This window comes from Myotis daubentonii, chromosome 3, assembly GCF_963259705.1.
Source record: "Myotis daubentonii chromosome 3, mMyoDau2.1, whole genome shotgun sequence".
NCBI lineage: Eukaryota > Metazoa > Chordata > Mammalia > Chiroptera > Vespertilionidae > Myotis > Myotis daubentonii.
Window position 1 is genome coordinate 53,153,773 of NC_081842.1, and position 25,199 is coordinate 53,178,971.

At 40.1% G+C, this 25,199-nt stretch overlaps 1 protein-coding gene across 1 annotated transcript in view; it reads right to left on the reverse strand.

Annotated features, from left to right (window-relative positions):
* Positions 1–25,199, reverse strand: part of ACAP2 (ArfGAP with coiled-coil, ankyrin repeat and PH domains 2) — a 146,305-nt gene that overhangs the window by 79,542 nt on the left and 41,564 nt on the right. Inside the window, exons 2-4 of the mRNA XM_059687445.1 lie at positions 16,341–16,398; positions 2,233–2,352; positions 1,387–1,440 (exon numbers count right to left, since the gene is read on the reverse strand). Coding sequence (XP_059543428.1) covers positions 1,387–1,440; positions 2,233–2,352; positions 16,341–16,398 — 232 coding nt within the window. The remainder of the gene's footprint in view (positions 1–1,386; positions 1,441–2,232; positions 2,353–16,340; positions 16,399–25,199) is intronic.

Consider the following 25,199-nt stretch of genomic DNA (forward strand, 5'->3'; position numbering starts at 1 on the left):
AAACACCGAATTACGATATGACCTACAATTCTACACCTAGATATATACCCAAAAGAATTGAAAACAGGAACTGAAGTAGGTTCTTGTGCGTGATAATTTTGGTACAGATAAAATTTGAACTACAATTAAAATAAACATTATCAGATAACTTCAGGCTTAATATGTTACCAAAAATAGTAATAAATAAGAAGAAATTCTAATAAACTTTGATTCTTAAATAAGAACCAAAAATTAGCAGATTTTATAAGGAATATAAGTGTTGATATTCTTGTTATAGCTTCTGATAAATTTAAGCATTGAATTAAATAATTATATAACCATATGTTAATGTTTCTTAAAAATTAAGAAGTACATAGTTTATAAGCTATCATATTTTCAGCAAACTTTTATAAATTTGAAAAGGAATTTTCTAACATTCCAAAAGTAATATATAATCCTTCATTCTTGAAAGAAAAATGCCCTCAAATATTTTTTAATTTTTTAAAATTTATCTTTATTGTTGAAAGTATTACAGATGCTCCCCCCCCCCTCATTAACCCTCTCTCACCCCACAAACTTCCCCTCCCTAGGCATTCCCTGAACTATTGTCTGTCCATGGGGAAAAAATGCCCTCAAATATTATTTTTAATTTTTAAAAAATATGTATTTTTATTGATTCAGAGAGGAAGGGGGGAGAGGGAGAGGGAGAGGGAGAGGGAGAGGGAGAGGGAGAGGGAGAGGGAGAGGGAGAGGGAGAGAGAGAGAGAGAGAGAGAGAGAGAGAGAGAGAGAGAGAGAGAGAAACATCTATGATGAGAGAGAATCATTGATCAGCTGCCTCTTGCACAATTGGGAATTGAGCCTGCAACCTGGGCATATGCCCCTACGAGGAATCAAACTGTGTCTCCACTCATAGGTCAACACTCAACCACTGAGCCACTGCAGCTCGGCACCAAATATTAAACACACACATATATCAAATACTACAGCAGTCTTTAATACTGGCAAGTAATCAAACAAATGGGATGTAATATTTGTATCTTGAAAGAAATAAGAAATAACTAAATTACTTCTTCATTCTTGAAATAATTGCTTACAAATTTACAAAGGTACAACTTAAAAGAAAAAACTTATGGATGTGTACCTCATTAATATAAGTTCAGTACTTTAGAATAGGAAATAAAATGTATTCTCTACCTCTCTCTCTCTCTCTCTCTCTCTCTCTCTCTCTCACACACACATACACACACACACACACACACACACACATTTTAGATTAACACTAAACTAAAAAGTTGACAAATTCAAAGTCACTGAATTACAACTTAAATTATTTCATAAAATACTGCCACTAAAACAACATACTAAAATAACATGGTCATATTGATACCTACTTACTGACACTTACTGTATGAAAATTTATCATTTCCTGAAGGCTGTCAGAAAACTTGGTCAAACTTGTCTATGACAAAGAAACCAAAAGAAAAAAACGAGTTATTTAAAATCCACTAAAACAGGCCACAAAAAAACATTACTTCAGCATTTCTGACAAAAAGATCACGTTACATTGTTAACAATAACATTTATTTCTAAGGAAAATCTCAATTATCTCATGGGCATGCTCTGCAGAGGTCAAGTCTATGTGTAGTAACATAAAACCCTAGAACAGTCAAAGAATTAGTACTGCCCTGTCAATAGTATTATGCTAACAAATAGGAATGGCATATATAAATCTAAAAGTAAAATTGAGTGTATCAAGACTATGCTCATGAAGGCATCTATGGATCAAATAATCATCAAACTATACCAATTTCTTCACCTGTTATTATTCTTCATGAACGAAATGTCATTAATACCACATAATATAATGAGAGGTCTAGGCTAACCTAGCATAGGTAGCTGACCAAAACTTTCCTATGCAGCCCCTATACATACAGTTGACACTATTCTTAGATTAATGTTCTGCTTTCCTCTATAAGCAGCTACTAGTAAGCAAAATCCTGCTCTTCCTGCTCAATCCTTCTTGTAGATGCTTCAGCTCACCGAGCAGTAAGTAAACTTATACTCACAATACAAATCAGCCATTAACTTCTAACTATCCAAGAAAACGGAACTGTACAAGACAGAACCAACGGGTGACAGCTTTTCTACTTCTAATTTTAAGGACCATTAAAACTCTTCATAAAGCAAATGGATGCATAATTGATTAATGTCTTATTGCATTTGTCATTTTAACTAATTTTAAAATACTAACCTCAACTACAGCATCATTACTAGAATATTGTGCCAGGTCTCGAATCCCATTCATGAACTGTTTATTTGCAACACAAAAGGCTTTTCCAGTGTCAATCATCACAATGCAAAGCTTCACAAGCTGAAAAAAAAAAAAGTTACATCAGGTTGAAAATAATTTTACAAATTATGTAGTTAAACAAGCAATTCATATGAGAATTAGACCAAAAAGTTGACTTTTCAGGATCCAGAGATTATCTGTAACAACAAAAAATCATTTTATTGCCAGAACCAGTTTGGCTCAGTGGATAGAGCATCGGCCTGCGGACTCAAGGGTCCCGGGTTCGATTCCGGTCAAAGGCATGTACCTTGGTTGCGGGCACATCCCCAGTGGGGTCGTGCAGGAGGCAGCTGACCGATGTTTCTCTCTCATCGATGTTTCTGGCTCTCTATCCCTCTCCCTTCCTCTCTGTAAAAAATCAATAAAATATATATTTTTTAAAAATCGTTTTATCAAGTCAAATTCAATCCCATAAATTAACCAAAGGACTTGTATGCATGCATATAAGCATAACCCATGGACACAGTCAGTAGGAGGGTGGTGAGGGTATGTACTGGGGGAGTGGGTGGGAACAAGTGGGGAGAGGCCAATGGGGGAAAAAGGATTCATATGTAATACTTTAAACAATAAAGAATTTTAAAAAGGGAAAAAAGAGTTTGTAAAGGTTAAATAAAGTAAATTTTTAAAAAATTTATTAAGACACCTCTTCAGAGGAAGAAAAGGAAACTTCAGACAGAGCAAGCAGTATGATAAAAGTTACTCAAAATAAAAATAAAAACTGTGGTATGTTGGAAGAAAGGGAAGCAAACTGGTATGGTGGGTTAGTGCTGCTGGTCATTTCAATATCAGTCTGTCTAAGCAGATGTCTGAATTGATTATATTTCTCCAATGCCTACTGTTCTGGCCATTGTGTAAGATTTAGGATTGAACCTACTTTTTCTTTTTTTCTTTTTCTTTTTCTTTTTCTTTTTCTTTTTCTTTTCCCTTCCCCTTCCCCTTCCCCTTCCCCTTCCCCTTCCCCTTCCCCTTCCCCTCCCCCTCCCCCTCCCTTCCCTTCCCTTCCCTTCCCGCTCCCCACCGCCCTCCCCTTCCCCTTCTCCTTTCCTTCCTCTCCTTCTTCTCCTTCCATTCTTTCTTCTCTTTTTCTTTCCTTCTTCCCTCCCTCCCTCTCTCTCTTTTTCCATTCCTTGCCTCTTTATGTCTTCCATTCAGACACAGAACATTTTCTTTAAACAAACAAAATCTTGGGCGAATGATAAATATAAAAAAGATAAATGTGGCCCTAGCTGGTTTGGCTCAGTGGATAGTGCATCGGCCTTCGGACTGAAGGTTCCCAGGTTCAATTCCGGCTAAGTTACATGCCCAGATTGTGGGCTCGATCCCCAGTGGGCGGCATGCAGGAGGTAGCTGATCAGTGATTCTCTCTCATCATTGATGTTTCTATCTCTCTCTCCCTCTTCCTTCCTCTCTGAAATCAATAAAAATATATGTAGAAAAAATCAATCTGCGGGGGAGAAGATAAATGTGGAACCATAGATGAAGGAGGGAAGGGTACTAAGGAGGATAAAGAGCCAGAATATTTTCAGAAAAGACCTAAAGGAGTCTAATTTAAAATTGTTGCACTACAGCCTTGAAGAAAAGAAATTGAAAATATCATCTCTGCTCCCAAGAGCTCTCATTCTAACTAGTAGACTAGATAAATTTTATACAGCACAAACACAACTGCTACACATGACAAAACCATGCATGAGGGAACAAAGGAAGAACATTTAACTAGGACTGAGGGGATTAGGAAGGATTCCTGGAAAAGGTAACACTTGACAGAAGTCCTGAAAACCAGTAGGAACAAGCCAATCAGATATGGGTAATGGGAAGATACTACTTTATGAAGAGCATGAGCTAAAGCCCAGAAGTTTAAGAGGACAGGGCTAACAAGAAGTACCTTAGCACAGCATGAAAATGTATACAAGAGCCAGATCAGGAAAAGCCTATGTGCAATGCTAAGGGTGTTCACATTTTATATGAAGGAAATAGGAAACAATTAATGGCATTAATTGGGTGTGTTACCCAGAGTTCCATTTTAGAAGGATAACCTAAAAGGGGAAAAACTAAAGGTAGGGAAATATAAAGAATAAAGATAAAGATATTATTTGTTTTTTCCCCCAGGATATTATCTTAATTCAGGATAATGTTTTTGAGAAATGCTGCATACTATAACTCCTTTCTAGGATTCACACCACACATTAATATATCAAAAGCTCTTAAAAGCTTAGTAATAAAGAAATCTGTTTAACATTTTAAACTGAGTTTTCCAGACTTATTTGATCACAGAGACTGAATGAAAGCAGTAAGGTAGGGAGAGGGGAAACAAATTCAAAAATTACAGTCGAGTCTGGTATACAGTTATGCAGATTATGTCCTAAGAAGGGGAAAAAGTAGGGACTGAAATTCAGCCTGAGCTCTGCTTGCTGAGGGCTACATCTGCTACAAAACTCAATTTCACACTGGCCAGCAGAGACTCTGTGTTAACAGGGTTGGGCCTGTGAAGTGGGCTGAGCTAGATGAGCTTATGAAATAAGCCAAATGGGAAGTCTATCAAATACCAGTGAAAACAGATGTTTGAAGATCAAAATATAAGAGTGTGTTATAGATACAGGCACAGGAGTCATCAGCAAATACAGTGTCAGTGCTACAGTGCTATATCCTAGATAAAAAGTGGAGGGCAGAGCATGTAGAGTCAAGACCCCATAAAGGAGACTAAAGAAGAAGAGGGAAACATAGGAGGAAAAACAAGAGAATAATTTTACCAAAGTCAAGAAAGACTAAAATATCAAAAGACGGATGGTAAGTTGAAAATCCATAAAAGTCACGTTTTAGAAAGACTCTAAAAATATCTATTGAGGCCTGGCCAGTTTAGCTCAGTGGATAGGGTGTCGGCTTTCGGACTGAAGGGTCCCGGGTCCAATTCCGGTCAAGGGCGCATGCCTGGATTGTGGGCTCGATCCTCAGTGGGGGCCGTGCAGGAGGCAGCCAATCAATGATTCTCTCTCATCATTGATGTTTCTATCTCTCTCTCCCTCTCCCAAATCAGTAAAAATGTATTTAGATATAGATATAGATATAGATATAGATATAGATATAGATATAGATAGATATAGATATAGATATATAGATATTGAATTTGGTGACAAAAAGTCACCAGCATCCCTGGCAAGAATAGTTTTAAGAGAAATTGACTAGGAGTAGGAGGGCTGTAGTGATATTACAGTGATTTATGAAATGCATATAAAGAAGATATATAATAGATCAATGTTTCCTAATATGTAGTCTACAGTATATTCCACAGGAAGGATTCCATGATCAAATAAACCTGGAAAACTCAGTTTAGAAAGTTAAACAGTTTATTTTGAGAGCTTTTGACATATTAATATGTAGTGTGAATCAAAGCCATATGAGATGTGACCTCGCATCTGTCATAATGACTATTATTAAAGACAACAAATAACAGTGATGGAGAAGATAAGGGGAAAAGGGAAACCCTGTGCACTGTTGGTAGGATTGCAAATTAGTACAGCCACTATGAAAACCAGTCTAGAGATTTCTCAAAAATTTAAAAATAGAACTAGTGAATGACCCAGTGATTCAGATAAATACTTCGGGTATTTATCTGAAGAAAACAAAAAGTATTTGTAAAAGATACATGAACCCCTATGTTCATCACAGCATTGTTTCAAGAGCCAAGATATGGAAGCATCCAATAGATGAATGGATAAAGAAGATATGATACATACATACAGTAGAATATTACTCAGCCATATAAAAATGAAATCTTGCCATATGAGACAACATGGATAAACCTAGAAAGTATGTTATTAAGTAAAATAAGTCTGAAAGAGTAAAACAATTACTAAAAAATAAAATAAATGAAATAAATAAACAAAATACAAACTCATATATACTGAGAACAAACTGACAGCAAAGGGGAGTGGGGTGGGGAATTAGGCAAAAAAGAGGAAGGTGATTAAGAAGTATAAACTTCTAGTTATGAAACAAGACAAGGGGCTGTAATATATAGTGCCGGGAGCCGGTCCATGCTTGCTGTTTCAAGGGACCTGGCATATATGGCATACTGTTCTTAATATGTTTGCTCACCTTCTTGGCGCTGTGTTTTAACCAAGGTCACCTCTCCGAGAAAGGTTGTTTCCCCAGGTAGGGATTTTCCCCTGAAGTTAGGGAGGGAATAAAACCTCTCAACTAAGTGCCAGGCGGGTAATTAATCACTTTAACTACGAACAATCATGCTTAAGCTACATAATCTTTACTCCCTGGAATGGAGATAAGAAACGCCCTAACCTTTGGAATAGAGATTGATAGGATTGAATCAACTGGTATAAATACAGATGTAACAAGACAGCAAGAGACAGAATTTAGAACACAGAACTTAGGAGACAGGACTTAGAAGACAGGACCAAGAGAGACAGAACCTAGGCACAGAACCTACACAGAACGTTCTCTAGAGACAGAAGGACTTCGCTGGAGAGAACATGGCAAAAGATCCTGGACTGAGCCTGACTACAGAAATATGGCAAGAGAACCTGACTAGAACCTGGTGACCGAACCTGGCTGGAGATCTCAGACAGAACCTGGCTGGAGAACCTAGCGAGGGAACATGGCTACAGAACCTGACTGGAGATCCTAAGCAGAACCTCTCTGGAGATCCAGACCAGAACTTGGCTGGAGATCCTGGCTAGGCTGCTGATCAACTGAACGCTGTCTCCGTGTCATTCCTTCTTCGCCGACTCCGTCTACGCCTTTGGGAACCCCTGAACCTGCTGGGGTTGGACCCCGGCAATATAGCATAGAATAGAGTCAATAATGTCTTAATAATATAGAGCAACAGATGGTTTCTAGAATTACTGTGGTAATCGCTGTAAGGTAAATAAATGTTGAATCATTATGCTGTGCACCCAAAACTAACATAATGTTATACGTTTTATGTCAACTATTTGATACACACACACACACACACACACACACACACACACACACACACTAGAGGCCTGATGCACGAAGATTCATGCAAGAATGGGCCTTCCTTCCCCTGGCTGCCGGCACCGCCTTCACTCCAGCCCAGAGCCACCTTTCTGCCTTCCCACACTGCCCAGAGGTCCGGAGCTGCCATTCGGCACCTGTGTATGTAAAGTAACACGTCATCTTTGTTTGGTTAATTTGCATACTCACTCCTGATTGGCTGGTGGGCGTTGCAAAGGTACAGTCAATTTGCATCTTTCTCTTTTATTAGTGTAGATACATACACATATACACACACACACATATATATATATGCATATACAGTGGGGCCTTGACTTACGAGTTTCATTCGTTCCGTGACGGAGCTCGTAACTCAAATTACTCGTATGTCAAATCAATTGTGAACGAGTGAGACACGTGATGCTGGGCTGATGTTGTGGCGTTCACTGTGACATTCACTGCACCAACTAGCGGTGGGGTATCTGAAGCTGGCTCGTAACCCGAATTTTAGCTCGCAACTCAAAGCAAAAAATAGGCTGAGAGATGGCTCATATCTCGAAAAACTCGCTAGTCGGGACACTCGTAAGTCAAGGCCCCACTGTACATATATATACATATATATATATATACACATATACATATATACATATACATAGTCTTGTTATAGATAGCTGCTCTGGACTCAGGCAGCTTAGATTCAAATCCTGCTGCCATACTTAACCATCAAAGTAATCCTGACTGACCTCAACAAGCCTCAGTGTCTTCTGTATGATTTGGTAACAACAGTACCAAACCAAATAAGGTTATTATAAAAGAATCAAGATAACACCCTTAAAGATCTTAGTCCAATCTGCTACTGGCACATGGTAATAACTCAACAAAGATTTGCATTTCCTTGTCAGAAGTGAGGTTTTCTTTTGTTTTTAATCAAGAGAAATTTATTTTATCTACTTAAAATAAAGAGGTAGTAGAGAAGGGAAAGGATAAAGGTGGCTAAAGCAAAGTCCTGAGGAGTTAGAGTCTGGGACTGCATAAGAAAAGGGGTACTTTTACCACTTGAATGGGAGGAAAAACAAAAGATAATGACAGGTTCTGTTAAATTTCTAGATCAGGGGCAGGAAATAAAGGTTTTCCCACCAAAAGAAAGGAAGAGTCTTAGTTATTACTAAGAATAAAGAACAAAGTGGTAAGTCTTTGAGAAAACAGAAGTATAAGGGCTGCTAAAGGTAATAAAATAAACCTGATTGAATCTTGTAAAAAATCATTTGCATCAAGAATTCCAGGAATATGTAGCTCTGCTGATTGGTTTCACCAAACAGTTGTATAGCTTCTCCTGTAGGGATTTTTATAGCCCAGATATGGGATAAAGAGTATACATGGTTGGACTAATAAAGTGAGAATTCTATAAAGTAGTTGCTATGGAAGGGAAGTGAAGGTCTCCAGAAGAGGAATAATATTGTAATAAAATTAAGAGTATCCTGAAAGGTTTCACAGCAGTATTATTCATACAAAAAGTAGAAACAACACATCACTATCAACAAATGGACAAACAAAATGTGGTATATTCATACAATGGCATTTTATTCAGCCATAAAAAAGAAATGTTGGAACACACTGCAACATGAACTGACAAACCTTAAAAACATTATGCTACATGAAAGAAGTCAGTCACAAAGGGCCAAATATTATATGATTCTGTTTACATGAAATGTCCAGAATAGGGACATCCAGAGACAGAAAGTAGAATAGTGGTTGCCAGAGGATGTTGGGAGAGGGTAGGAGTGACTGCTAAAGGTACAGAATTTCCTTTTGGGGTGAAGAAAATGTTCTAGAATTAGATAGTTCTAGAATTATGATTGTACAACACTGTGAATATACTAAAAACTACTAAATTGTGCATTTTAAAATGGTGTATTTTATGTTAAGTGAATTTTATCTCAAAAAAATAAGTACCAAAAAAGGGGTGCACTGAAAGGAAAGTGAATTTAAAAGAACTCTGAAATACCAGAAGTAGATAGATTAAAAGACCAGGAGTCTAGATGAGCTTGAAGAACAGAAGCAATATGAGTAAAGATTATAACTGGAAGAACGGGAGATTCAAGTTAGAAAGTAAGATATCAGCATTCCAAATCTCAAGAGATTAGAATTTTGATTGGTGAGGCATAGAACATGACCCTGAAAATAGGTATCAATATTAGAATAGAGGTCACTATTACAGGAGTTGGAGAGAAAATGAAACTGTCATATAGCTGAACCATATATACACTGCTGCTACTCAGAAGAAAGATTAACTTGGTGATAAGATACTTGGCCAGTTGTCAAGATCCATATTAGATGACAGCTATGACTGAGATAGAACTGAATAATATAAGCCTAGGAAGAGGGAAGAATTTTACCTAAGAGTAAATGTCAAATTAGTCAAAATTATCAAGCTAGTAGTTCCAATTCATTAAACTGTGTTTTTTTTACTAAAGTGAAAACTATGTCATGGGCACTTGCCAGATAATGGAAATACAAATAACTTATTTGCTGACTAACCTTGAGTACGTAAGATCCTCTCTAACTCTCACTTTTTTATGTGCAAATTCAGTGTAATAACAACTCTGCAACATTACTGTGAGGGTCGGAGATAAGTAAAACTTAGAACTTGGTACCCTAAGTGCACAAGAAATAAGAGGGTTATTTTTCCCTAAAGACAGCCTGTTTTCAAGGAGCTAATAATCTGTTGAACACCATTATCATTAACATTACTATGTGCCAAGAACTGTGCTAAGCACTTAACATATCTTATTCTCATAATCTATAATAATAAAAGCATAATATGCTAATTAGACCGGCCAGCCAAATGACCTTCTGGATGGAGCCGGAGCTGTGAGGGCCGAGGCAGCTACCGCGGCTGCAAGGGCCAAGCCCCTTGCACAAATTTCGTGCATCGGGCCTCTAGTAACCTTATAAGACAGATAGAAACTCTTATTTTCCCTATTTTGGAGATGAAGAAACTGAAGCATAGGAAGGCTGAGGAACTTGCCCAAGACTACACAGCTTAGTAAGTGGTACAACCAGATTCAAATGTAGGCAGCCTTGTTCAAGGCTTTGTTTCGTAACTGCTAATAAAAAAAAATTACAATATTAGAATAATCTAAATGGAATTTTGTGCAAGTAGCAATGCAATACTAGAAAAAGAACCTAAGTTGGGTAGTAATTGAGCTGTGATTTAAAAAATATATTTTTTTTTCTTTTTTTTTTTAGAGAGAGGAAGGGAGAAGAGAGAGAAACATCAACTGGCTATGTCCTGCAGACCCGCAATGGGGATCAAGCCTGCAACCCAAGCAAATCAACCACCTCTTGGTGTATTGGTTGATGCTCAACTACTGAACCACACCAGCCAGGCAACTGAACTGTGATTTAAAGGGTATCTATTTAACAAACAGGGAGCAAGTATTCCAGTGAGAAAATGCAGCAGATACAGAAATTGTCTAGATGGCAACTATGATGCTCTATGACAGTGATGACAAACCTCTTGAGCTCAGCGTGTCAGCATTTTGAAAAACCCTAACTTAACTCTGGTGCCATGTCACATATAGAAATTTTTTGATATTTGCAACCATAGTAAAACCAAGACTTATACTTTTGATATTTATTTTATATATTTAAATGCCATTTAACAAAGAAAAATCAACCAAAAAAATGAGTTCGCGTGTCAGCTCTGACACGCGTGTCAAAGGTTCGCCATCACTGCTCTATGATGTCAATGCCCAAATGCCTGCCACAACGGACAAGTAATTGGACCCAGTAAAGCAATGCCCCTCATTGAAGCAATACTCATGAGGAAGAGTGGCATACATTATAAGCAAAATAAATATAAGTTAAGTCATCAAGCTCGTTTAACCTGTTGCTGGCATGATTTACAATATTAAAGGTGAAACTTGCCCTGCACAAAGTTATGAAATCACTAAACTAGTCTTGGGCAACCTCTCCCCTCCACTAGTCCTTCAATGCCACCACCTTCAATAACAACCATTCTAACACCTCTCAGGCTCTCTGCTCTATGCTAACTCCTCATAATACTAAAGTAAAAATGATAGATAATAGCTTAAGAATTTTGGAGAGTACATTTATAAGGAATTAAGATCTTAAATTAGAAAAATATAAAAATAACTATGGAACTTCTTTTTGGACAGAAGATGAAATTTTCATAAAAGTCAAAGTTTCCACAGTGCCTTTAAGTAGCCCTTTGAGAGTAAAATGTCAATACTTTAATAACTAGTTTTGGATTTGAATCTTTTGGTTTTAGAGTTCTACCAGTCTTCCAACTCCAACTAAATGATATAAAAGAAAAAAACCTACTTATTAAAGCAAAGTCATTAACAAAAATTCTGTCAGTGGACTGTTTAGATACTTTAAATTGTAAGGCTCTCCTCACCCCCGCAAAAAAATTTCATGTGATTTACATGCAGTTCTACCCAAAGAGAATAGATGCCCTATTATACTACTCTGTGATTCTTTAAAAAAGCCTTGCCTTTTATATATTCTCTCATAAATTTACCAGAAAATCAAAATAGTATCTTCTGTTGCCTACCTTAAAGGTTTAAGAACTGTTTTAAAGAGTGCTTAAAAACAGATATAATACCTCAGGAATTATCTAATCTAATAAAAGAGAAACATGGTAATTGGCATACGACCACTACCCTTCCCATTGGCTAATCAGGGAGATATGCAAATTAACTGTCAGCCAAGATGGCGGCCGGCAGCCAGGCAGCTTGAAACTAACATGAGGCTTGCTTGCTTCAGTGACGGAGGAAACCAACGTTCCCTGCCTGCCTTGCAGGCCTCTGAGCCTGCAGTTTGAAACATTTTAACAAATATAGAAGCTAAAAAAAAAACCCAGAAACCAGCTTTCAGGGAGCTGGGATCTCAGAGCTGGAGTCAGAGCTGGAGTTATACATTGTTTCGATTACCTACTTTTAGCAGCGGAGGCCTAAGAGCTGGAGCCTCAGAGCTAAAGCTGGCCCAGAATTTAAAAAAAAAAAAAAAGAACAAAAGGAGCAGTTGGGAGCTTCCGTCACCCGCCAGCCTGAAAACAGCCCTCAGCCCCTCACCCAGACTGGCCAGGCACCCCAGTGGGGACCCCCACCCTGAAAGGTATGTGACCAGCTGCAAACAGCCCTCAGCCCCTCACCCAGGCTGGCCAGGCACCCCAGTGGGGACCCCAACCCTGAAGGGTGTGTGACCAGCTGCAAACAGCCATCATCCCCTCACCCAGGCTGGCCAAGCACCCCAGTGGGGACCCCCACCCTGAATGGTGTGTGACCAGCTGCAAACAGCCATCATCCCCTCACCCAGGCTGGACAGGCACCCCAGTGGGGACCCCCACCCTGATCCAGAACACCCTTCAGGGCAAACCAGCCAGCCCCACACATGCACCAGGCCTCTACCCTATATAGTAAAAGGGTAATATGCCTCCCAGCACCGGGATCAGCGGAGCCGAGAGGCCTCCCGGCACCGGGATCAGCATGACGGGGGCAGTGCCCAAACCCCTTGATCGCCCTGCGGCTCTGTGTGTGACAGGGGGCAGGGCCACAACCTCCCTATCCGCCCTGCTCTGTTTGTGACAGTGGAAGGTGCCCCAACCTCCTGATCAGCCCTGATCTGTGCCTGATACAGGGGAGCTCCCCAACCTCTGATCGCCCTGCAGCTCTGTGTGTGACAGGGTGTGGCGCCCCAACCCCCCCCCCTCACGGGCCCTGCTCTGTGGGAGATAGAGGGCGGCGCCCCAACCCGCTGATCCGCCCTGCTCTGTGTGTGACAGGGGACAGTGCCCCAACTCCCCTATCGGCCCTACTCTCTGAGTGACAGGGGGGAGCTCCTCAACCCCCTGATGGGCCCTGCTCTGTGCATGACAGGGTATGGAGCCCCAACCCCCCTGATAGGCCCTGCTCTATGAGTGACAGGGGGCAGCGCCCCAACCCCCTGATTGGCCCTGCTCTGTGCGTGACAGGGGGTGGCGCCGCAACCTCCCCATCAACCCTGCCTTGAGTGTGACAGGGTACGGAGCCCCAACCCCCCTGATAGGCCCTGCTCTATGAGTGACAGGGGGCAGCGCCCCAACCCTCTGATTAGCCCTGCTCTGTGCGTGACAGGGGGTGGCGCCGCAACCTCCCCATCGACCCTGCTTTGAGTGTGACAGGGGGCGGTGCCCCAACCCCCCAATCGGCCCTACCCTGAGCGTGACTGAGGGTGGCATCGCAACCTCCCAATCCGCCCTGCTCTGTGCATGACAGGGGGCGGCGCCCCAACTCCCCAATTGGCCCTGCTCTGAGCCCGACCAGGGGCTGCACCTAGAAATTGGGCCTGCCCTCTGCCACCCAGGAGCACGCCTAAGCCAGCAGGTCGTTATCTCCCGAGGGGTCCCAGACTGCTAGAGGGCACAGGCCGGGCTGAGGGACCCCCTTCCCCCCCGAGTGCACAAACTTTTGTGCACCGGGCCTCTAGTCTATAATAATAAAAGTGTAATGTTATTATAATTAGACTGGACGACCTTCTGGATGTCCTTCCGGATGACCTTCCAGATGAAGCTGGGGCTGCAAGGGAAGCCCAGGTCGCTGGTGCCAGAGGAAAGCTGGTGCCACCCGCCAGGGGAAGGAAGGGCTACTCTTGCAGAAATTTCGTGTGTCGGGCTTCTAGTCTATATATAAAAGCCTAAGCAACCATTACAACCGAACGGCCAGAATGACCGGTCAACCAGTCACTATGATGCACACTGACCACCAGGGGGCAGACGCTCAACACAGGAGCTGCCCTCTGGTGGTCAGTGCACTCCCACAGCCAACTTCCCACGGCTGGCGGCGGTGGCCGTTCCTTCTGCACCCAACCCGGCGACAGTCGCCTCTTCTCCTGACCCCACCAGGGCCTTTGGGCCTCGGGGGGGGGGGGGGGTGGAGAACCTGGGGTGGGTGGCAGTGGATGCAGCCCCTTTCCTAGGGGGGACCTGTGGGCTGCCTCCCTCCTCGGGGCCTGCAGCCAACCTCCCACACCCTGTCCTCCCCCCGGCCGTCAAGCCCAGTTTGGCCCACGGTCCCTCCTCCACCCCTCCCCGATCTGCCCAGCCCTCATTGGCCCTGATTTCCAGCCAGGTCTAGGGACTCCAACCGTGGACAAATTCGTGCACCCAGCCTCTAGTAATTATATAAATAGGAAACTATTTTCAAAAAAAGGTAATTTAAATATATACATCTAATTTATTTCCAGAAATTTTTCACTGAATATGGTTATGTAATATCAGAAACATCCAACCGGTAGGCTCAGTGGTTGAGCAATGACCTATGAACCAGGAGGTCACAGTTCCATTCCAGGTCAGGGCAAATTCCCTGGTTGCAGGCTCGATGCTCAGTTGGGGGGCATGCAGGAGGCAGCCAATCAATCATTCTCTCTCATCACTGATGTTTCTATTTTTCTCTCCCTCTCCCTTCCTCTCTGAAATCAATAAAAATTTATAAAAAAAAAAAAGATCAGAAGCCATGTCCTAGTCATTCTCATATTTCTGCCTATTGTATAGCAGACAATGTCTCTTGAGTAGAAGCGAAAAAACACACAAGATTATCAATAATTAATATAGAAGATAGTAATCAATGTACACTTACCTTTACAGAGAATATGACCACTTAATATTAATTATTAAATATATATTAAGCATTCTGGCAATAGTCCTTTAAAAATATGAGTTTTTGACGACAATAAAGGTATCATTTAAATTTAAAAGTTGTTACCTGGCTTTTTCTCCGTTCTTTGGAAGAAACTTCTTTAAAGAGCCTCAGTGGCTCTGAAAAATTTTTAAGCAATTAACATGAAAAAAAAATTTTTAACTTTTTTTTTACAATGACAATATACATACCTTTTGTATACACAAGCCCCCCATTTAAAATAAAGTTACCCCTATAAGTTTCATTAAATAATGCTGCCACACTAATGAGAGGCACACATGTCTATGGGCGTGAGGGAATTTTACAGATGCTGCTTGAAAGATGACAGAAGAGCCTGAGATTAAAGGAAAAACCCCAATGATATCTACATGGAAAGACCAAGTCTCTATAAAAAGTTCTCAAAATAGTGGGTCTTTGAGTTTAAACAATTCACTGTTATTTTATATTCTAAAGTGCATATAGGTTGATATTTTAAAAAATGCCACTGGAGAACTTAATCTTTCTATGTAAAAAATAGGACATTTTTCTGTTTTCTGGCAAAAATTGGGGATAAAGGAAACAGTTATCTCCAACTCTCAGTTTAAAACCAGCTCAGGAAGGAAAAATGCTTGTGAATTGTATAGTTAAAGGTGGTAATGATTACTTTAAGCCCAAGGTGATATCCTATCTGATTTTGCTTAAATAAAAGCTATTTAAAATGGGGAAAAAAATATGAGTTTTTGTTTTATTTTATTTTATTTTATTTTATATTTGAACATGGCCACACTCAAATTTATAAACAGGAACTTACAAATTTATAAGCATCAAAAAAGATAGTTACAATCTTTTTGATGGGGACAAAGGGAACAAACTTCCAACAATATAAAGAATATATAGTGAGCTTTAAAGTCAGACATGAGGCCTTGGCTGGGTAGCTGTTGTTTAGAGCATTGTCAAGGTTGCAGGTTCAATCCCCAGTCAGAGCACATACAAGAATCAACCGATGAATGCATAAATAAGTGGAACAAATCAATGTTCCTTTCTTTTTTCTATCTTTCTTTCTTCCTTTTTTTCTTCCTTTCTTTCTTTTTTTCTTCCTCTCTCCCTCTAAAATCAATAAGCTTTAAAAAAAAAATAAAGTCAGACACGGTTCAAATTCTTGCTTTGGCACTTCGATTAGATTTTGAACAAGCTAGTTATTGTTCCTAGCCTCAAGTTCCTCATGTGTAAAATTGGGATAAAAATAGCATTTACCCACACAGAGATAAAAGAAGTAATGTGAATCATCTACTATTATAGGCACAAATTATTATTTATAGAAAATAAGAATGTTTTAAAAGTTAAAAAAGTAAAATTTACCTTATCAAGTTTTAGTTCCAATTCTGCCACATCTCCTTCTACCTCTTCTAAAGCAGCTCTAAAAAAAATTATATACAAAATAAGTTATTTTATGTGTTTTAATGTAAACTTTACTCTTAAAATTACTCTAAGTAAAAAAATAGATATAAATGCTTAAAAATTATACTTCACATAAAGTATAAATATTTCATAATCATGAAATACAATAAATAATACAATTATTATTTAAGGTAATGAGAGAACACATTGGGCTGATTTACTTAAAGCATTTATACTTTTCAAATTAACAGAACTAATTAGAACTATTTAGCATATATATATTTTTAAATGTGTAAGAAATTTTAGAAGTTGAGCCTTACAAAGGTTCCGACTTCTATTCAACAAGTAACCAAACAGCAAAGCATCCTTGGCAACCAAAAAGAAAATCTTTTACTTTTAGAAATAGCTCAGAAGGATGCCACCCTTGTTTAATGTTCCATTTATTTCCAATGTATTTTTTGAAAACTTTATTGTTGAAAGTATTACAAATGTCCTCCTTCCCCCACACTCTTGACCTCCTCCATCTACCTCCTGTCCCCTCCCCAAGCCTTACTCCACTATTGTTTGTACATGGACTATGTATATATGCATATAAATTCTTTGTTTAAACTCTTCTGAAATATGTCAGTCTGTTGCATGTTTCAATGTTTCTGGATTTGTTTTGTTCATCAATTTATTTTCTTCATTGGATTCCACATATAGGTGAGATCATGCAATATTTATTATTTCCAATGTGATTTTTTAAAAATGAGCAAATACTCTTACTTGTCAGGATTATGATAAAAATATAATACTATAGTACTTGATGTCACACTACAGGCAACATTCAAAAATTAGAAATTTGGAACAGCAACAACTAAAACTTTTTAAGCATAATAAAATTTTATTGTTAAGAGTAATATACAACAAAATGCAATTCATCTACCAAAAGCCATATATACCATTTTCAGATACCTTCTTGATAAACTAGCAACTTCCTAATCATTATCTTTTTTAATTAAACAAAATTTGTCTCAGTTGGATAGTAGTGGAGACTAGCAACTCAAAAAACTATTTTGAACTCTAGATAAGAAATTCTCAATTAGACAAAAAAGATGAGAAAGATAGCTAATATATAAGTTCTATTCCCAGAAATATCCACTTAACCTCTGTGAAACTTCTGAACAGACATTTTTATCAGTTTGTGATTCCACTTCTCCATTGGTTACATTTATTGAAAAATATTTTTAATCTCACAAAGAAAATTATATATTTATAAATTACTCAGTAAATAGATGTCTATTCCATAAAATAAGATACTCTAACACACAGTTCAGGAAAACAAGAATTCATAAAAACAAAAATGCTTCTCCCCTAAGTCTCATTTTCTTCAGCAGCGTTTTTTGAAAGTACATGTTGTTCCCTTAATCCAGAAAATGTTTCTCCTTCACATAAATCCTCATACTCTTCACCTACTATATGCTACTCATCATTTAAAACTTAATTCACAAAAGAAAATAATTTGGTAGAAGGGTATTCATTGTTTATAATAGGTTGGAAAACTACATGTCCAGCAATAGAAAGTAAATAAATGGTAGTATAGCCATACCATTATGTGAGGCAGCAAGTTTTGAAATGATATTGATATATATATCTACTGACATGGAAAAATACTATAGACTATTACATGGGGTGGGGGAGCAAGTTACAAAATTAAACATAGTGTGAGGTCGATTTTGTGGGGGAAAACTTTGATGGTATACACATAGAAAAAATCTGGAAACATATTCATCAATCTATTAATGACAACTTTGGAGAATGGGGATTAGAGAGCAGGGTGTATAATTAGGGATTTACACCTTTTACTACTTGTATTTCTGGATTCTTTTAATATTTGCAATAACTATGCATTTTAAAATAATTTTTAAAACTAATGAAGAGGGAAAAGAAAAAAATTTAGACATTACCTTCCTAGGAGGTGGGTCCTCCTAGAACAGTGATGGCGAACCTTTTGAGCTCGGTGTGTCAGCATTTTGAAAAACCCTAACTTAACTCTGGTGCCGTGTCACATATAGAAATTTTTTGATATTTGCAACCATAGTAAAACAAAGACTTATATTTTTTATATTTATTTTATATATTTAAATGCCATTTAACAAAGAAAAATCAACCAAAAAAATGAGTTCGCGTGTCACCTCTGACACATGTGTCATGGGTTCACCATCACTGACCTAGAAACTCTTCCCCCAAACACTCAGGCTCAATTACATGTCCCTTCTGTGCCCCCAAAGCACCTCACATATATCTCTATCATTGTTCACTTCTCCCTTAGCAGTATATTCAACTTGTTTGTTGACTCAGTAAAGAAACTCCACAATTTTCACTTTGTTAAAAACTCTTTGTTTAAACTTTATATAATTTAGCTTCACACAAACTTCAACTTCTTTTAAGCTAATTAGTTGAAATGACCAACTTAAGATTTGATTTAGTTGTTGGTTTATACTGAACATATACAGTAACATGCAGCCTAACAACCTTTCTTCAAATCAACGTCAGGCCATATATACGATGGTGGTCCCATCTTAATAATAAAGAGCTAATATGCTAATTAGACCAAACAGCCAAACGACCTTCCAGATGTCCTTCCGGATGAAGCCGAAGCTGCGAGGGCCAACCGGGACTGCAAGGAGCTGCGAGGGCCGGCCAGGGCTGTGAGGGCCAGCGGAGGCAGCCAGGGCTGCAAGGGCCAAGCCCCTTGCACCAATTTTGTGCATCGGGCCTCTAGTAAGATTATAATGGAGCTGAAACATTCCTATCACCTAATGTTGCCATAGCCATTGTAGCCACAGTAAGGTCTTAAAGTCAGAGCACAATTCAGTACCCATGTGTTTGTGGTGATGCTATTTACAGGAAAACTAGTCTAATGTTTTATTCTGAGCAGGTAGGAAATTAGATTTTTTCCTTCACACACACAAAATCAGTAGTACTTTAGAAAGCTGTTTCCATTTCATCCGCCCTTCTCTAACAGCCTGAATTTCTTGACCAGGGAGTTATTTAGCATATTCAAGCAGGTAAAATGACACTATAATTACAGTGGGAGTTAACATCCTTCTATGCCATGAAAGAAGATGGTGGAAGAAGAGATGGCCTATCTATTATGTTGGAATCAATAAATCAACAGTGACTAATGACTGTTTAACAGCCCCATCCAGTTTTCATAGTAGAGCATGTAAAGCTAGAATGAAGGCACCAGTCATCTACAGAGGGGTAATATCACTTTAATGAGGAAAAAAAGGAGAGTTAAGGAAAAAAACTACAAAATTACAGGCTATATAATGTTGCGTTCAACTTGGCCCAGAAAAATAAAGACTAAGGAGGAAGGCATTTCCATTTGCAATCTCAACAAACTCAGGCATGTCTATTCCCTAAGAATTCCTGTCACAGTTATGGGCAATACATTTTAGGAGAAGAGAGCACTATAAACTTCATGGGGGGAATGAGATTTCTATGTAGAAAAGTTTTCTGTGACTGATAATACTGTGAGGATGACCAAGTATTTCAAATAAGACTGAACTATCAGCAGACTCACAATGAGAGAAAGAAGCAAGATGGTAGGGACATCTAGGATGAGGCCCCAACAAAATTATCAACAATTACAATTCGAGACCTGTCATATTCCCCCTTTAATGGTTCTCCATTACCCTTTTCACTGGAAATGGTATTTAAGGCTCAAGATATATGCAAATCAGAGCAGGTAGGTGACTACATACTGAGCCTTTCAGGGTTCTCTCTATGACCTATCATGGGCTGCTAAACAAATCACATCTACAACTTTCCCAGATTCTTCCATTAACAACAACAACATCCATATTAATACATAATAAAAATAATTTTGCCTTACATTTTCACTGTGTTTTATAACTGGCATGGCACCTGCATGCAAGATATAGTATTTGTTATATTAAGAGAATATAGTCTAGTAATGTAAAATAATAAAGAGAAAGAAAACTTAAGAGGAAGTGAGAAACAACCCCAGAATCACAGAATCTTGAATTGGAAGAAACCTTAGCAAACTACTGAATGTCAGAACTGTTCAATGGAAGTACAGCAGCTATTTAGAAAAGCAATTCATCCCTACCCAGTTTGGCTCAGTGGATAGAGTGTGAGCCTGCGGACTAAAGGGTCCCAGGTTCAATTCCAGTCAAGGACACATGCCCGGGTGGCAGGCTCAGGAGGCAGCCAGCAGTCAATGATTCTTTCTCATCATTGATGTTTCTATCTCTCTCTCCCTCTCCTTTCTTCTCTGAAATCAATTTAAAAAAATATATACATATACATATACATACATATATATATATATATATATATATATATATATATATATATATATATTTTACAGGCATAATATCTATATCTATCTATATATCTATATATCTATATATAAAACCCTAATATGCAAATAGACCGAAAGGCAGAACAACCGAACAAATGAACTGAACAATGGGTCACTATGGTGTGCGCTGACCACCAAGGGGGTATGTGTGGAACATGGCAGGCATTGGCAGCAGGCAGCAGAGTGCATAACATGGTGGGCATCAGCTGCGGTGGGATGGTGGAGCAGTTGAGCAGGGATGCCAGGCCAGGGCAGGGCGCCAGTTGCTGTCATCGGGGCGAGCCTCTGGTGGTTACTAAAAATTCTTTGTTCCCGCATGCCGTAGTCCCACCTGGTGCTCGCACTTGCTGCTGGCGCCAGAGCCGCCACTCACATCCACGGCCGGCGCCCAGCACTGGTCCCGATCGCTCAGCACCATCAGTGGGTGTAAGTGGCGGCTGATGACCCCAATCACCCCTGAGGGCTTCTCCATCTCCCCCTGCTCCTGAGGGTTGACTGGGGCAGCAGCCATCACTCACACCCGCTGACAGCGCCAGCCCTGCTCACACCTGCTGCTGGTGCAGGCCCCAATCACTCCATGCTGTCAGCGGGTGCAAGCAGGGCCAGCGCCATCAGTGCATGGGAGTGGCAGCGGCGGCAGCGGGAGTGGGACTGCTGGCAGACAGGGGACCAGGGCCGTGGCAGGAGGGGCTGGGCTGGGGCGTGGTGGATGGGCCTAGACCTGCCCCTGTGCCCACCGCAGCCTCGCGGCCCACAGTTCCTTTCAAGGTGCACGAATTTGTGCCCTGGGCCCCTAGTGTGTGTGCGCGCGCGCGGTGTGTGTGTGGTGTGTGTGTGTGTGAGTATGTGTATGTGTGTGTGTGTGTGTGTGTGTATATATATATATATATATAAAAGCATTTCATATATATCGTGTGTGTGTGTGTGTGTGTGTGTATATATATATATATATATATATAAGCATTTCATATATACATATATGCAATTTCACACATACATACAGTGGGGCCTTGACTTATGAGTGTCCCGACTAACGAGTTTTTCGAGATATGAGCCGTCTCTTGGCCCATTTTTTGCTTTGAGTTGCGAGCTAAAATTCAGGTTATGAGCCAGCTTCAGATACCCCACCGCTAGTTGAAGCAGCGAATGTCACAGTGAATGCCACAACATCAGCCCAGGATTCAATTCATTGTAATGGTGAAAATTGATTTGACATACGAGTAATTTCAGTTATGAGCTCCGTCACGGAACGAATTAAACTCCTAAGTCAAGGCCCCACTGTATATAAAAGCATTTCACACCCTGGCCAATGTGACTCAGTTGGTTGAGAATCGTTCTGTGCACTGAGGGGGTCACTGGTTCAGTCAGGTCACATACCTGGGTTGCAGGCTTGATCTACGGTCAGGGTGAGCACAACAATGTGCAACCAGTCAATATTTCTTTCTCATACTGAAGTTTCTCTCTATATATCCCCCTCTCCCTTCCTCTTTCTTTAAGATCAGAAAAACATATTTAAAAATAAAGAAAGAAAATCATTTCACACTAGAGGCCCAGTGTATGAAATTAGTGCACAGGTAGGGTCCCTAGCAGCTGCCAGCTGCCGACCGGGGCCTTCCTTCATTCCATACCTCCTCCTGGTGGTCAGCGCACGTCATAGCAAGCGACCAAATCCCCAGTTGGTCAAACTCCTGAAGGGACACTTTGCATATTAGGCTTTTATATATATACTAGAGGCCCGTTGCAGGAAGATTCCTGCAAAAATAGGGCTTCCTCAGGCCTATTCCTGCAAGAATAGGGCTTCCTGCGACCAGAGCAAAGCAGAGAAGGGAGCGAAGCCTGCCTTGGCGGGCTTCACTCCCTTCTCCACTGCCTGGCTCCACTCCTGTGTCCGCTGCCTCAGCTCCCTCCCTTCTCCGCCACTTCGCTCCCTTCTGCAGCACTTGGCTTCCTTCTACACTGTCTTCAGCCTGCATATGCAAATTAACTGCCGTCTTTGGGGGGGTTAATTTGCATACTCATCCCTGACTGGCTGGTGGGCATAGTGGAGTGACACCAATTTGCATGTTTCTCTTTTATTAGTGTAGAAGATAGTATCTCATCTCTGTTGAAACCCTGCAATTTTTAAACATCTGTAAACAGGATGCAGAAGAATACAAATTTAACAGAGTACTAAATAGGCTCAGGGTTTTAAAGACAATGTTCCCACCTTAAACCATTTTTAAAAAAATATATTTTTTAATTGATTTCAGAGTGAAAGGAGAGGGAGCGAGAGATAGAAACATCAATGATGAGAGAGAATCATTGACTGGCTGCCTGCTGCACACCCCATACTGGGGATCGAGTCCACAACCCGGGCATGTGCCCTGACTGGGAATCGAACCGTGACCTCCTGGTTCATAGGTCAACACTCAACCACTGATCCACGGCAGCTGGGCCCACCATAAACCATTTTTAAAAATCTATATTTTATTGATTTTTTACAGAGAGGAAGGGAGAAGGATAGAGAGTTAGAAACATCGATGAGAGAGAAACATCGATCAGCTGCCTCCTCCACACCCCCTACTGGAGATGTGCCCGCAACCAAGGTACGTGCCCGTGACCGGAATCTAACCCAGGACCCTTCGGTCTGCAGGCCAACACTCTATCCAGAGAGCCAAACCAGTTAGGGCCATAAACCATTTTAAGATAGTAAACTGGTGACAGTGAGGCACCATCTATTCCCCAGTATGAGCACCTCACCACCACCTCTACAAAGCACCCTATGCTCACTTCAAATAGTGCACTCGGCACTCAATATGATAAGTCAACTATTTAGTCTGGATGGCTAAACTAACAGGCCTTGAGAGAGACTATGGTTCATTTTATTATATATCCCTAGTTTAGTTAATTACCAAGTAAATTAACTAAATGGAAGGATAGATGCAGCATTTAAAACAATTATGTAACCTGGGGACTGGAACCACTCAGGATGATTATACCTGCATCTCAATGTACATGTGTTTATGTGTAACTTCCCAAATCCCTCTTGCTCTAGCTAAGTTATTCCAATTTGTCATGACTTCTCCAGCCTCATTTAGATGTTACCAGAAAATAAAAAAAGAACTCACAAATAATTGCATAACTCTCACAACTAGATTTACAAGGAAACAAGGAAAAAGTCAGTTTTTTCCACATACAAGGATAAGCCTATGTTCTTTTAATTTAATCATTACAATACCTACAATTCTTTTAATCTTGAGAAAAGGGAAATTTATATAATACTCTAGAATATAGAATAATATAAGATTTGGACTTCTAAAGGAAAGAGGGCCCTTTGGTGGGCTTCTTGAGCACCTCAGAAAGGGAGCACTAAAAGAAACTTCAAAGGAGCTAAGGAGGAATTTATCCCAATACCACCATAAAATTATACTTCCATGATCCCCTCACTTCATTCAACTGATAATCAAATAGAAAACCTGAACATCCAAAGAGAAGAATCAAAATAGTTAATCAAAAATAGGAAAAAAATTAAGCAACTTTAAAAAAAACAACCACAAAACTAGAAAAATTTATACAAGTGAGGAAATTTGAGATTTCCCTTTCTTTTCTCTAACAACAAACAGGAGGAAATATTTATTGCTTGACATATGTGAATAAAGTAAACAAAGTTCCTTCCCTCCTAGACCTTACATTTAATGAGGAAGACAGACAACAAACAACAAACATCCTATATAATAAAAGCCTAATATGCTAAGTGCCCAGTCGTCTGGTCGGCCTTTCAACCAATCAAAGCATAATATGCTAATGATATGCTAAACCGCTCACTGTGATGTACACTAACCACCAGGGAGCAGACACTCTGACTGGTAGGTTAGCTTGCTGCTGGGGTCCTGCCTATCAGGACTGAGCAAGATGGGCCAGACATGCCCTGGAGCCTTCCCATGGTCCCTCCCCGGCTAACCAACCTCCCGCATTCCTCCCTGGCCCCAATCGTGCACTGATGGGGTCCCTCAGCCTGGCCTGTGCCCTCTTGCAATCCGGGACCCCTCATGGGATGTCGGAGAGCCGGTTTCGGCCCGATCCCACAGGCCAGGCCAAGGGACCCCACTGGTGCACAAATTTGTGCACGGGGCCTCTAGTATCAAATAAGTGGATCTGATAATATTCTATAAAGTGATAAGTGCTATTTTTTTTTAAGTCAGAATAGGGGTGGGGGCAGAGACAGCTACAATTTTAAATAGGGTGGTCAAGTAGGATGGTATAGCAGAAAAAATAACCAATGCAGTGGCCCTGGTATGTTCAAAGAACAGCCAGGAAGCCAGCATGGCTAAAAATAAAAAAGCAAAGCACAGAAGTGTAGGGGAGGAATTGAGATAAATAATGGAGAGCCCATCACAACGAAGAGCCTTGTAGTCTGACAGTAAAGATTCTAAGTGAAATATGGAACAACCAAAGGGTCTAAAGCAGGG